Below are 15234 nucleotides of genomic sequence, written 5' to 3'. Positions count from 1 at the left end.
AAAAAACCCCGAAATTCCCAAACGCAGTCCCACTCTCCGCCTTGTGCGAGGCTCTTTGGGGAGCCTGCTCCGCCGCCCCAGGGAATGGGGTTCGCTCCGAGGGGCTGCCGCAGCCCCGGGGTGCCTTTCCCGGTCCCTCACGCCCACCCCCGCATGACTCACGGGCTGTCTCATTCCCCGCCCGCCCCCGGCTAAACTTCCCCCGGTAACTTTGGCGGGGCCGGTTCGGCGCTGCCCCTCCCCGGTGGCAGGGGCACACACGCCCCCTCATCCCGGGCCCCGCTGGAGTCACGGATGGCGGGGCGGTGGTGCCGGGGGGGATGTCGTAGCGGCCGCGTCAGCGGGAGCCCGACGGCGATTGGGGGAGGCCGCCTTCTCCCCGCGGTCCCCAATTATAAAGTGCCGCCGCCGCCGCCCGCACACGCTCCGCAGCGGCGCGCCCGGCCCCGGCAGTGGGCTCGGCTCGGAGCCGCCCTCGCTGGAGCTGCCAGCAGGCCCGGACCGGCTCTGCCCTGCCTGCCTCCCCCGGGGCTTCTCTGTAGGCTCGGTCTCGCTATAAAGATCAGTGGCTCCGACGCCGAGGCTTCAGCAAGGCGCAGCTCCTTTCTCTCAGCAACTCCCGGGAGCCCCGAGGGCAGCGTGTGAGAGTGAGGAGCTGCTCTGCCCGCGGTCGGGACCGGGGGAGGGCCGGGGCGGCTCTGCCGGGGCTGGTGCCGGTGTCGGGGAGGCTGCTCGGGGCGTCCCGGTGGGAAACCCATCCCGGGAGGGGCCGGGATCCCGTCCGTTCCGCTCGGCGGTCCCTTCTCCCCCTGCGGTGCCGGCTTTGGCAGGCAGGGAGGGATAAAGTGTTTGGGGACGAGCACTGTCACCAAACGGGGTCTTCTGGGCGCTTCATCCTCCGGGTGCGCTCCCGATCCGGACACAGATCAGTTGCCTTGCAGCTGCCAAGCGCCCGCTTGGTTAAAGCTCCCGCTTACCTCGCAAGCGCCATCAGGCCCGCTCTAAAAAGCGTGAGTTTAGCGGAGTTGGTTTCACGCCGCCTTCTCCGAGGCTGGGGGAGGCCCTGCCGGGGTGGGAGCGGGAGGAGGCGGCTGCCGGCTGACCTCTCCTTCCCGCAGCCCCATGGCGTTGCTCCTGAGACTCGGCTGCTCGCTGCTGGCCCTCAGTACCTGCCTGCTCCCGAGGGCCCGCGCCGACTGCGGCCGCGACTGCGCCGCCTGCGCCTACCACCTGGGACCCCGCGCCGGCATCCACCCCCTGGTAAGCGGCGCCGTGGCCGGGAGCGCCCCGGAGCCCCGCGGCCGGGCCGCTTCCCCACTAACTTTGGAGGGAGGAAAGGGGGAGCGGGGAAAAACAGCGAAATAAGAAAAATAAATAGTGGGGGATGTGACCGGGGTCGCTTGGAAGACCCTTTTTTCCGAAGAGGGGAGAGCGGGAGAAGTGGGTTTAGGGGCGCTGGGCAGAGGGCGGTGAGCGAGCGGAGAGCGCTGATACAAACCCAGAGCGCCCCGAGGAGCCCCGGTCCCTCCGATCTCTCCCGTCCCTCCCGCTGCCCGACGGTGAGAGGCGGCCTGCGGGGACGGGGACAAGCGACACCGCCGAGCAGCCCCGCGGGGAGCCAGGAAAAGGCCGAATGAAAACGTAAGGAGGAAGGGAAATCCCACCGGAGGGGGCATCTCTGCAAGGGACGGAGGGGACGCTGCCCCTCCAGGGCATTCCAGCACCGACGAGACGAGGGGAAGGCGAGCAGAACGGGAGGGAGGGTCCCGACCTTTGTCCACTGGCCCCATGGTAAGATGAGCTCTCGCCGGACAGGACGTCTGTCGAGCAGAAAAGATCTGCCTGAAATCTCACTTTAAAAAAGTGTGTTTAACGCCTATTTGAGTAGCAGTACCTTCGCTGTTCCTTCTCTCCGCACGGTGCTGCACAGCATTAGGAATATGCCTGTGGAAGATGCTGGCTTCTTAGACAAACTGTGCTAAGTCCAGAATGAGGGAGACTGGGGATGGGGGTTATCTGTAATTTTTATGATGTTGAAATAATTTTAAAGAATAGTCATAGAGGCAATTCAACTTGAAATTTAAAGATTGGGCTTCAGTGCAAGTCTGGGGTCACTCAAGAAGGTGGGAACTCTGGCTGTCAAGTACTTTGCCAGTGGCATCGATTGTTCCTGACTTCAAACACACACACATTGAGGCATCGTGCTCTCGGGACATCTAAATGGTCTTAAAAATTTGTTCCTCTCATGTCACTGTTTACTTGGGATCATGCAAAAGGAAGGGCTTGGCTCACTAGCCTTACACAGAATTAGGAACCACTGAGTACTTCTACTTACTCCAAAAGCTCAAGAGCTCTTTACCATAGCAGGCTCAAAAGGGCAATATTATTTGGACAGCTGGCCAAACAGTACCCTCTACTTTTTTCTTTTTTTTTTTCTCTCTGCTTACATTAGCTTTCAATCAAACTTTAGTTTTAATGTCAACTAGGGTAAAAAAAGTGGTAGTTTGCCCTTATGGAGGGAGGGCTTTTCAGAGTATATATTCTGCATGTCTATTTTGACATTCTGTCTTGCACATCTTCAGTAGTCAATAAAGAAAGAATCAATGTTCTGTTCTGTAAGAATGTTTATTAACTAAACAGGTAAAGAAGCAATGTAGCACATCTTGCATTTGTCAAACATGTATGAACAATTCTTGGAAATTATTGTTTCTAGGTATTAGTATCTAGTAACATAATAACTGTATTTATTATCCTGGATTTGTTAGATGCCAGACATTTCATGCTGTTCCTGGTCACTTACATTTATGAAGTATGTTCATCTGACAATAGGAGGTTATTAAAACTAATTGAGAAAGAGAGAGAGACCTATTCTTTCTTTGATTTAGAGCAATTTAGACTGAAGCTGAAATCCTACTCTCTCTACAGCATGACTATAATATATAGTAATAAGCATGTAGTGGCAGTTAAATTATTGTATTACAAAATATATAAACCCCTTTAATTTTCTTGTGATCCATACCAAAAAAGTAATATTTAAATTTCTTGGAGTAAAGTGAGGCTGAGTAGACAGACTTTGCAGTGGACAATAAGCTATCAGACGGTGCTGTGCTGGAGTTTAATTTCACATTTTAAAGTATGTTAGGATCCTTAGAACATATCATCTATAGTCAGAATGAGTGTTTATCTTATTGAAAATATTGATGATTTTTCTTTACCCGTTGTGGTATGAAAACCACAGGCAAGAAGAAAGAACACTGGAATCACCTTATTTTACAACTTAAGGGTATGGCTGCACAAGAAGTAAATTCCCCTGACACAAGAGAGATAATAGTAGCTAATATCCATGTTATTATCATCACAAGACAGGTTATGAGATATGCATAAGGTGCTGAAAGCTTTTTTCATGTTGTAGCCTGAAAATTTTTCAATACAGTCAGAAACAACACAGCTTAGGATTTTTTTTCTGTCTCTTTGATGATCACTGCTTTCCACCTAGCAAAACTAGAACTTTCATCCTACCCTAATAGAGCCTGTGTTTCTACATTTCTATTGGTACATGTTGGAATGATCTATTCCAACATGTACAACGAGAAACGAATGGCAACACAGCCTTTAAAGGTATGCAGTGTATTGAAGATCCTGAACAGTGCTGCACAGCTGGCTTCTCTGCAAGGACCATGCTGTGCAGCTTTTCTAAAGTTTCTGAATGATACTTTTAATTATGAAGATTGAATATGTTTCTATACTTGCATTATGAAGCAAACCACAATTGGTTTTTAGCTTCCCAGTAGTAAATTTTAAAAAATAAATCATAACTCTCACAAGTGTAAGGCAGATACAGGAACTGTACTTTTGGCTTCCTTTGAAACAGAAGCAAAATGGCAACCTTAACATAGAGGATCCACAATTCATATTATCTTGTAGTGGAGACTACCTGGTCCTTCAGAGAGGGATATGAAGAACTTCAAACCAGACAGGTACCAAACCAGCTGTTCCCAAAGAGCATTTCTTCCAAGCCACTCACAGAGAGGCTTGCTCATGCTCTTTTATAAACAAGTAAATCTAAGATAAGGTCGTAGCAAGATGATAGTTACTATCAAATAATTCTCAGCACACCACATCCATTTTTCAGGCATGTACGCTAGAATGTGAAGGAAAACTGCCTTCTGCCAAAGCCTGGGAGACCTGCAAGGAGCTCTTGCAACTGGCAAAGCTGGATCTTTCTGAGGATGGCAGCATTGCTCCAGGAGACAAGAAAGAGCTGGACGAGAGCCATTTGCTTGCGAAGAAGTACGGAGGCTTCATGAAAAGATACGGAGGTTTCATGAAGAAAATGGATGAGCTCTATCGGGCAGAGCCAGAGGATGAAGCTAATGGAGGAGAAATCCTGGCTAAGAGGTATGGAGGGTTTATGAAGAAAGACTCGGATGACGATGCCCTTGCCAACTCCTCTGACCTGCTGAAGGAGCTTCTGGGAACAGGGGATAACCCCGAAGCAGCGCACTACCGAGAGGTAAATGAAAACGACGGCGATGTCAGCAAAAGATACGGAGGCTTCATGAGAAGCACAAAGCGCAGCCCTGAGTTGGAAGATGAGGCCAAAGAGCTGCAAAAGAGATACGGTGGCTTCATGAGAAGAGTGGGCAGGCCAGAGTGGTGGCTGGATTACCAGAAACGATATGGTGGGTTCCTTAAGCGCTTTGCCGACTCCATTCTCCCTTCAGAAGAAGATGGGGAAACTTATTCCAAAGAAGTCCCAGAAATGGAAAAGAGATATGGTGGTTTTATGAGATTTTAATACATTTCCCTTTATCCCTTTTGTCCTAAATGAGAAAGACTGCCTTATTTGTCATAACTTATTGTAACGTGTTGCTTGTACTGTACAGTTTTTTACTGTCCTTGGTTAATGATGCAAACTGCGATTTGTTGTTTCAAGTTCTGTGTTCTTTCAAGTCAAATAACTACTTTCTGGTTTAGTCAAGTTTCAGTCTGTATTGTAATTTCCATGCAAGAACTATTTTGATTACTGTATTCGTTTTCTTTAAAGAGGAACTACATCTACAGTAGAGTTGCTTAACTGTACATACAATAAATTCTTCATCCTAACTGCAAAAATTCTGAAGTGCTATTTTTTCTCTGTCATTTAATCAAATATCATCTCAATTTTTCTTTAAGCCATCAGAGCAATGCCAACCTTTTTTCCGCAATTACAGAATTTGTAGTGCACACACAACAGTTTAAATATACTTTTGTCTTTAGTTTTCTGTTTCTTAGAACACTAAGATAATAAATAATTTTAATCAGTTAACAGAATAAATATTTAAAGCCTAAATTTATAATTCACAGTGTTAAACAATTGACATTAAAAAAAGAAAAAAATCATAAGTGTGTTAGACTTTAAGCCCTAAAATAATTTCTCCAGTGTACAACACAGTTATATGCTTGATTAGTTACATCTTTGATATACATCCACTGTAGGGTTGTATACTTGGCCTTTAAAATAACAAACACTAATTTAAAAAGTGGTAAAATATTTGTGCAAAATAAACATGACTTAAAATTGCATAGAAATACTTGATTTTGCAGGCCACCTGCCAAATGTTTTTCCATGGAATAGTTTTGTGGTTGATTCCTCAGCTGCTATAAATCACTTTGGCACAACTGAAATATAGGAAAGTGCTAGCAAGCAAAGGCAGTATAAGTAAATCTGAGAACAAACAGAAAAGCCAACACTAACACTGTGGATCCTTTCTAATTTAGACAGATGGCACTTACATCAAAGGCCAGATCCCATCCCAGTGTACAACTCCTTCCTTAATTCTGACTGTCCCCCTCTATTCCTAGTCTGTGAGTAGTTTTCCCCCACCTACTACTACTAGTTACTGGTCACTTGCCACCTATTCTAACACGATGAAAATTGCCTTCACCGTGGCACTGCCTAAAACCCTCTGCAACTCTGCTTTCAATATCTGTATCTCAGTTTTGCACAGTACTAGCTACTTACAAAAAGGCCAAATTAATAGTATGACTTTTCTTTAATTTCAAAGCAGTGGGATTGTCTAGGTGCTCATGGCTTGTAAAAATTAAGATGTGTTTCAAAATGCACTTGAAGGCCTCACCACATACAATTAGTTATGATGATTTTAGGCTTTGCCCTTAGAGGATGGTATAGGTAGTCTGAAGTGGTCAAAATCCTGCTGAAGGCTGGCTGAAGTGTAAGGCATTCCTTTTCCTTTAATTAAAATCATGGCACCTATTTTCCTCTTTCTGCTGTACAGAACTGATAATACAACAATTTTAAATCCAGAAAATGCAGGTGCCTGGAGAAGCTCCACGGCCTCTTCAGGATTCAGTTGTGTTCCCTATCATCTTACTATAGAGTTCTTCAAGATGCCACCAGCCACAGGAAGAGTCTTCCCATTCTTTTCTCCACTGCACCTGCCCATAGTGGCTGGAGAACAATACATCACCTGAGTGGTTTCATCCACAAGAACCTTGGGCTGTGTGCACTAGGGCTGCTCTGGAGCACAAACCCACACATGGGATGCAGCCATCAGCAACAGGTTTGATTTAAATGTAAACTCCAGGAAGAAATAAATGACATCCTTATTATTTCACTTCAACATTTAGTCACTTCTTTTCCCTAAAAAGTTACTCACCTGTAATTTAGCCAAAGGACCCTTGCTGGCCTTCAAACTAACACAAGCATTGCTGTACCTGTTGATGCAAACAGTTGACCAGCTGTTTTCACCCATCCTTCACAGTTAACAAAAACTTGGTAATTTAAAAAGGAATAAAACTCCCAGACCTCAAGAGATCTAGTATGTATATTGAAAAATGAAGTGGTTTGATCAATTAAACCTTTAAATTTATATAAATATGACACCTTTCCCACTATCTTTGTCACCTTTTGAGCCCTAAAATCAAGACAGACAAGGTTAGGTAATAAAATGTTATACTTTTAATGAAGATCCCTCCAGGTGCACAACATGCTGAAATGCACACCAAAAATGTGCCAAAGATGCACATGTGATATAGGGCATGTAGAGTTTTATAAGTTTAGCAAATCAGCATAATTGACAAGAGTCCTCAATTAGAAACATAGGTTATGAATTCCCCCTATTGGTTCAACCCCTTTTAAAGCCACCTTCCTTGGTAGCTGTTAATGGGAAAGTGTCTTGGCAAGGTTTCTTGGTCTTCAGTCCCATAAGAAGAGAGATTAGAACAGGCCCTCAGGATGTTTTTGTCTAACAGGAAAAGTACTGAAGTTAAGTAACTGTATAACTAACTATATAATAACAGTCTACAGAGCTATGAATATAGATGAACAATATGTATAAAAGGAACAATCATTTTGGCATCATCTTCCATGGCATACTCCTGCAAAAGCTGGCAGCCCACATCTTGGACAGGTGCACCCTTCACTGGGTTAAGAACTGTCTGGTTGGCCAGGCCCAGAGAGTGGTGGTGCTGCATCCAGTTGGCATCTGGTCATTTGTGGTGTCCCCCAGGGATCAGTGCTGGGGCCAGTCCTGTTTAATATCTTCACTGATGATCTGGATGAGGGGATTGAATCAGCAAATTCATGGACAACACTGAGTTGGGTGCAAGTGTCAATCTGCTGGAGGGTAGGAGGGGTCTGCAGAGGGACCTGGACAGGCTGGATAGATGGGCAGAATCCAACAATATGAGGTTTAACAAGTCCAGGTGCCGGGTCCTGCACTTTAGCCACAACACCCTGCAGTGCCACAGGCTGGGGCAGAGTGGCTGGACAGGGACCTGGCGGAAAAGGACCTGGAAGCTCTGGTTGTCAGCTTCTGAACATGAGCCAGCAGTGTGCCCACGTGGCCAAGAAGGTCAATGGCATCCTGGTCTGTGTCAGGAATAGTGTGGCCAGCAGGACCAGGGCAGTGATTGTCCCTCTGTACTTGGCATGAGACAGGCCACACCTTGAATCCTGTGTTCAGTTCTGAGCCTTTCAGTTCAGGAATGACTCTGAGGTGATGGGCTGTATCCAGAGAAGTGCAACAAAGCTGGTGAAGGGTCCAGAGTACAAGTCTGATGAGCATCTGAGGGGAGCTGGGGGTGTTTAGCCTGGAGAAAAGGAGTCTCAGGGGAAACTTTATTGCTTTTTATAACTCCCTAAAATGAGAGTTGTGGGGTTCAGCCTCTTCTCCAAGGCAGCCAGCAACAGGACACAAGAACATAGTCTTAAGGTACACCAGGGGAGGTTTAGGTTGGATGTTAGGAAGAATTTCTTTACAGAAATAGCATTTAGATATTAGAATTGGCTGCCCAGGAAGGTGGGGGAGTCACCCTCCCCAGAGGTGTTTAAGGAAAGACTGGATGTGGCACGCTGTGCCATGCTCTATCTGACATGGTGGTGCTGGGTCACAGGTTGGACTCCATGATCTCAGAGATCTTGTCCAACCGAATTGATTCTGTGAATTTATATAGAAAAACTAAAGCACTTGGTACAAATATCTAACTGGGATATCTGCATGCAACCCAAAACTGGGGTAAGGCCATCCAAAGTGGAGTAAGCCTCTTCCGAGGCTGAACAATGGACCTGGAAGGCAGATGTGACTTTGATTCTCAGAATGAAATAGTAAAACTGAATAGTCCCCATTCCTTCCAGTATAACTGAAAATATCTCCAGTATTTTTTCTTGCTTCAATAATTACAATTTTAAAGATGTGAAATTAGAATAAGCTTCAATTTCTTCTGTTGGCATGGAATTTCTTATGTTATCACTTTTAGTTATACCACCATTCAGGCCCTTTTTAACTCTAAAGTGTTCTAACATTTCCAGTAATTAACATTTCAAGCTAGATCAGCTCAAAATGTGCCAGTGAATCAATCAAGGTTTCCTGAATCACAAATCAAAATAAGGTTGAAGATAGGACCTCCTGAGCTGGGAGATGAAAACAGGCATCTCCCTCTCATTTCAAGTTCTGAAAGGCTCCATTAATTTTCATCTTACAATACATTCCTATTCCTAGAACTATCACTTCATCAGAAGATCATTGAAATAGCTGCATTCCTTTATATAAATAAAAGCAGAAAGGAGGAAAGCCTGATGTCTAGAAAGAAAATTAATTGCAAGAGTATTTTGAAGAAAGAAATGTCATTCTGAGACCAAAAACAGGATTATATATTTCCTTTTTCTGGCTTTTATCATTGTTCCAGAATAGAATCATTGGTCTGAATACTAAGTATATATAATTAAAAAAAAATTAATATGAACAATATATGCTGGAATGGTCCAGACCAGTCAAAGAGATGAATGCCTCTGCATAAGGAACAAAAGGGAAAAAAAGATAGTCTAATCGAGGTTAGACTAGAATGAGTTGGGCTTTTTAATAGGAACTAATTACAGGAAGGAACAACAACAAAAAAAGTATTTCCTGAAGCAAATGGAGTTCACATACAGGAGAGAGACAGAAGCTGATGAATACAGTGATTTCTGAATACCAAACTGCTTGCAGCTGAAGCTGTGCCTGAAAACCTAATCTTAAATCTTGGGATAATGAGCAAAGGCTATAAATCTATTTCCACATTTCAGCTGAACTTGGCTTATTCTGAAATATGAGCTGAAATATGCACAGCATAACTTTGAATTTCCTGTTTGATTATTTCTGGTAAATTGAAATATAGTGTGATATATAATAAATATAAATAACTACAAGGTTATTATTACAAACATTATTTTGTAATTATTTCTAAATAGTTACAATAATTTACTTTATAATTGTTTATAACTACATCATAAATACTAGTAATTATAACATCTAATGTTGTTAGCTCTTTCAGATAATGGTTCCCAAGATAGAATCTTTAGAACAGAAACATGTTCTAATGTAATATACTGAAATAAGTATTATTATACTGTGTTCAACAGAGACTCTAAATATGCACTGACTCATTTTAATTCTGAAGGGAACTTAATTAAGAAGAACCAAAATTTTCAGTTTAGGGTATATAAGGGTCCCTCTGACATTAAGAGTGGTTTTGGAGGCCTACATGTAAGGCAAAATGACAAATTCATTTGTCTCTGTAATTTATGTATACATCACAGTGCTCTGTAATTTATGTACACATGACAGTGCCCCAGAAATTTTTCCTTATAGGTTTCTTCCTCAAGCACTACAGTGATCATCTGGACACAAAAAACAAAATTCCTTTTTATACCAACAAGACCATGCTAGAATTCTCAGCTTAAAAGGGAAACAAATGGTAAAGTCTTCTGACTCTGAGTTGCTGTGAGAATTAAGAAGTTCCTGGAACAGGTTAGCTGGTCCTGAAAGCTGTGACACCCCAAGGAGCGCACTGTATTTCTGGTCTTTTAAAGCAGCAAAGAGGGATCTTAAAAATCACACAGAGAACAGTGTAACCACTTCCCTAAATGCTTCCATCCTTCTCTTCAGTTCCCAACAAGCTGAGAGATTCAAGCATCCCCAATGAGACTCCTCTACATGACTACACTTTGCAGTCAGGTCTTTCTCCAACAGCAGACGCTTTGGCAGTGCACAGACTTCATCTCTTCCACCCCCTTTGAAATCCTACTACCTCTTGCAGAAATCCCTTTGTTGGCCTCCACTCACAGCCTTGGATTTAATTTCACCACACTGAGGTTTGCTTTCTGACTCAAACATGAAAGACTACTTTAATTGGAGAGTGACTGAGACCTTCAGTTCCAACTGCTAGCTGTGGAAGTTAGGCAGCTGCTCTTAGAGCTCTTGCTTTTAGCATTTTGATCATAATTCTTTGCTCCACGCAGTATCAAAAATCATTCTCTGTGTCAACAGGAATACACTGGCTACGTCAAACCTGTATCATACCTGGATTTCATTCTACACAATTATATTGCAGTTACACTATTAAACTATTCCATCCATCTGAGAAGGATAAGGAGTTATCACAAGCATAGCTGTAAGCAAGGAACAGGGCAGCAAAACCAGCTGTAAATCATTAATCCCAGCATTCAATTACTAATCCCATCAGCCTCATTTAAAGCATTTAAACTGACAGTTGCATATCCAATTAACTGTTGCTATAGAAAATGAAAATGCTTAGAGGTATTTGACAGACAAATCTTTACTGGCCCAGCAGGGATTTAGACTGAATTTGTTTAATTAGATTGTGACTTTACCTAAATTGATCTTTTACTGTAATGCTTGCTGAAACCATGGAATGAAATCTCTCAAGGTTAAATAGTTGTCACAAAAGCACATCACTGCTAAAAGATTTGTTAAAAGCTCTGTGCTGTGCTGTACTGCTTCCTCAAGGGAAAAGATGGCATTTCCTTATGCACAGATCATGAGTGCTAAACCTTTTCATAGTTGTCCATGTCTGCTAGGACATAAACGACCTTTGCCTCTTGCCCCGCAACATACTCTGTTTCTCAACACAGTCTTCCCCAGCCCATGTAGCTGCTTACAAGAGACTGACTTGCACTCCAATTGCAGTGAGATCTGAGTGTGTGTCTGGTCTGAGCTCATCACAATTCCGATCCATATAAAACTACAAGATACCAGATTAGGAAAACCACTCCTACGGTCCTATGAGAATCTGCAACTTTTAGACTTAATGCCCTGCAAAATACTCTAAAGCCCTTCTTCAGGCAATGCTTTTTTCTTCAGCAGGAGAAAATGGCAGCAACAGCACAAATGGTAGGCAATTTTCTCTCACAAGAGCAGTTGAAGCAGATAAGCCACATAAGCCTCTCTTAGTACATATAAACCGGTGTTTTTCAATCATGACCTGCAGTGTAAATGGGTTTTACAGTGGGAGTTTCACATTTCTCTACATTTTCATCTCTGCAAATAACTAGATGAAGAGGGCTGAAGTTTCAACTGCACCACATTTCTCTGTCTAGAAAAATATTATGTGGAATTATACCTTTTTTAATTTTCATTTTTGTTAGTACAGCATAGCTGTCATGCTATGACAGCAGTTGACACAGTTAATGTGACAAAGTCATTCTCAGAACATGATTAACTGATTCTTTGCCCATCAACCAGAAGAAAAGCTGTCAGCTTCCATCTGAACAGACTCAGTGGAAATTAATCAAAGCACAGAATTTCTGTGGGAGCCACTGCATGCTTAAACTTTGCTAACCAAGTTGTTGACCAGCAGACTGAAGACAGGGGATATGTTTCACTCCCTGGTATCCATCATACTGAATTTCTCTGTAGTAAATAAGACAAAAAGTCTGAAGCAGGGTTCTCAGTCTAGATGAGGTTTAGAAGTAATGTCTTCTCCCTGTGGATTCTTCAGAGATCTTTTAGACTCCAGGAGTTTCACCATCAGTGCGTAAAATAAATCTGTTCCTAGCAACAGGACCATTCAGAACATGTGGTGCCTGCTAATGCCTTTTGAACTCACCAACCTCGCTGTCCCAGCACCAAACCTTGCGGGCCCTCGAAAGGCTGAGGTCACTGGGGAGGCATGACCAAAATGGTGACAGCGTGACAACAAATCTGCTCTACATTCTTTGTGTAAATGTGAATACCATCCTCATTCAGTTTCTCAGTATCTTAATGAGAAGAGCAATTAAATTAGTAAATTACCTTAACCTGAGGCAAAATAAATAGGCATAGCAGTGATAAATTCTTAGAGTAAATCTTTTCCGAATAATACCTTTCACTACTGAAGACATCTCCTCCAGTTCTTGCACTGCTTTGAGGTCTTTTGTGGTTTGCTGGCACTGTTAGTATACTCCAGCTCTTCTGGTCTCCTTGTTGCACTTCTTCCTGGAATAATCATTCTTTAGTTAGTGATTTTCAGACTATTTGATAATTCCAGTTCAGCAGCTGCATTGAGTCACACCTTGAGGAAGCTTTGGCTTTTACAAAACAGCAAGTTGTCAGCCTAAGTGCCCAGACATCCATCAGCATATCCTCTTTGTCTTCTGGTCTGTATTGCTGGAGTTCAAAGTCCCTAAGCCAACCCAGTCCCTGATATCAGAAAGTGGTCTCGGAATAAGGGATACTTCCTGAACAGGAATATCATCTTCCCTTTCATCATTGTCCCCATAACTACTATTACTGTCCCATCACTATTAGGCTCTACAGCTGCACAGTGATAGTGAATATTTTTAGTCAGGGCAAAAGACATCAGGTTGCGTATTTTTGTAGTCCTCAGTACTACCATCACATAAATAAGAACTCATTTTTTTCAGTACACAAGAAAATGTGTACATTATTTATGACTACATTCAAGTGCCATTTACCTACATGTAAATAAACAACCCATCCTAGTAAAATAGTCTAAATACTTGTCATTCAAGTTGAAAAGAGCTAAAGAGGTTTATTTCAGCCTTTCAATTAATTGGGAGGAAAGGAATACCATTTGACTGGAAGAACTGGTCAGACTACACACAAAATGACTTTGTGTCTGACTAACTTAAAGAAGATATCAAACTTAAAGAAGACATCATTCTCCTCCCCGGCTTTTTAGGGGAAATATGTTATTTCTGTGAAGCAAAGCCAGTTTTCTAACTGTGACAGAAAGCTTTATCATTTTGTCCTCTTCTCATTTGCCTAAAATTGTCCCCAAGATACCTGTATTTACCCTTGTGAAGAACACAGTCAACAGCAACTTTTCCCCAAATGTTTCACATTCCCAGGGATGTGAGGCTCTGCAGCTTAAATTCTCAAGTGTCTTTACACACAACAATGACAGCCTCTGTGCCCTCTTCCCAGGGAATGCAGCATCAGCTGTGTGTGTTCACAGGAATGAGGCAGCAGACAAGCACTGGTGGCCTGCAGCTGGTGCCCTTACACCAGCCATGACTGCAGCCTCACAGACACCACACCGGGGTGCTGCCAGCTCACAGACTGCAGCTGCTGAGCCACATACTCCAAGCACCTTCTCAGCCACGGGGTGGAGCTGCCCTTTGACTGACATGGTAGTCACCAACTGGCAGCGCACGGAGCAGCTGCTCCAGATAAGCAGCATCTTAGAAGATGGACGAGGCATGTACAGGCCTGCAGAGGTGTCCCTGCCCATCTCCACAGCTCTAGAGCTGCAGTGTCTCTGTAGGCTCACTGTAGGATGGCTTAAATTCATTAGCTAAGGATTTTCTTTAGAGTATTGAAAGTTTTTCTCACATGCCTGTAAGTACAAACCCTCCCATAGCTGCAGTAGCCTATAGTTATCCCCTGGATCATGCCTCAGCAGTATTACTACATCTACCTCATACAGCAGCTACTAATTTTTAGTTCAGTAGAGATTAAATCTGTTTGGCTGACAGTGTGATGGAGTATATTGAACCAACTAAAGGAAAAAAAAAACATAGGAAAGGAGGTCTTCTGTGCTCCATACTATTCCTTGGAAAGCAAGCAATACATGCTTTGATTCAGAATATAAGATCCATTTTCTGTGTGCTGGAACTCCTTTTCTTCTCCATTTATAGGGTGTACAGCCACTTCCCGCATACCTCTGATCAACTTCATCTTTAGGTAGGATGGCAGGTTCACTGAAGAGGGCTTTGCCTAGTGGGGCTCCCCTGTAGTCCTGAGTTTTGGCCAAAGCTGTTAGAAGGAATACACACAGATCCAAGGGATTCATTGAACTTGTGCTGAGGATTTCCTTCTGATGAATTAATAAAGCTATTACTTAGATTTAAGACATAGCTACCTGGTGAGATTTCAGGCTGGTGCCTTTGACCTCTATGGATCAGAAGCATGTTTTGACCCGGGAAACAATTGGAGCTTTTCCTGCCATTCTGAAAGTTAAAATTATTAAAACTGGAGAGTTAAGGTTGTCACATACACTGTGTACTAAGGGATTCCCACTTGTCATCTTGTGTTTAATATTGGATTACTCTGAAATGTCAATCACATTACTTAAGTCACTATCACAGACAGACACTATGTGCTTCTTTATTTGTTTTCATGATATCAATTCACTAACTTCAACAAATGCTAGTGACCTACAGAGAAGTTCTTTTCCTCACCAGTCTCTACCAGTGCTAAACAATTCACCTTTTGAGGAATTATATGTATTTGGGAGGTTTTCTGTTCCTCCAAACACGTGAATGCAAATTGCCACATGATTTGAACAACTGCATTAATTGTTAGCACTGATATGATATCAAACCATTTTGAATGTCAAATAAAATTCTTCCATAAATTCAGCAGAGACCTAAAGAACTGTTAGACCCTGCAGAAATGAGTTTTGTTAAAATATCTCTTGCCTGTATTTATCAAGGAATTTGTCATATCTGTT

The 15234-nt window shown here is 43.1% G+C and overlaps 1 protein-coding gene across 2 annotated transcripts; it reads left to right on the top strand.

Moving 5' to 3' along the window:
• The first annotated feature begins 279 nt into the window (after window positions 1-279).
• Window positions 280-5115, top strand: PENK (proenkephalin). 2 transcript variants are annotated; one of them, XM_005479318.3, is made up of 3 exons: window positions 280-641; window positions 1119-1260; window positions 4133-5115. In XM_005479318.3, the coding sequence occupies exons 1-3, from the start codon at window positions 295-297 to the stop codon at window positions 4796-4798; spliced, it is 1155 nt and encodes a 384-aa protein (XP_005479375.3). In that variant the 5' UTR covers window positions 280-294; the 3' UTR covers window positions 4799-5115. The 2 variants fall into 2 exon arrangements, with proteins under 2 accessions (XP_005479375.3, XP_005479374.1); XM_005479317.4 differs by having other exon boundaries at window positions 504-647.
• The last annotated feature ends 10119 nt before the right edge of the window (window positions 5116-15234 follow it).

Source organism: Zonotrichia albicollis, chromosome 1 (assembly GCF_047830755.1).
Source record: "Zonotrichia albicollis isolate bZonAlb1 chromosome 1, bZonAlb1.hap1, whole genome shotgun sequence".
NCBI lineage: Eukaryota > Metazoa > Chordata > Aves > Passeriformes > Passerellidae > Zonotrichia > Zonotrichia albicollis.
The sequence above is the reverse complement of the archived record's forward strand: the minus strand, read 5'-3'. Positions and strand labels throughout refer to the sequence as shown.

Bases quoted from the DNA above. Each gene is read 5' to 3' on its own strand.
- PENK (XM_005479318.3), top strand. From the start codon at position 295: ATGGCGGGGCGGTGGTGCCGGGGGGGATGTCGTAGCGGCCGCGTCAGC. The intron at 642-1,118 runs GTGAGAGTGAGG...TCCTTCCCGCAG, and splicing joins GGGAGCCCCGAGGGCAGCGT to CCCCATGGCGTTGCTCCTGA. The intron at 1,261-4,132 runs GTAAGCGGCGCC...TCCATTTTTCAG, and splicing joins GCGCCGGCATCCACCCCCTG to GCATGTACGCTAGAATGTGA.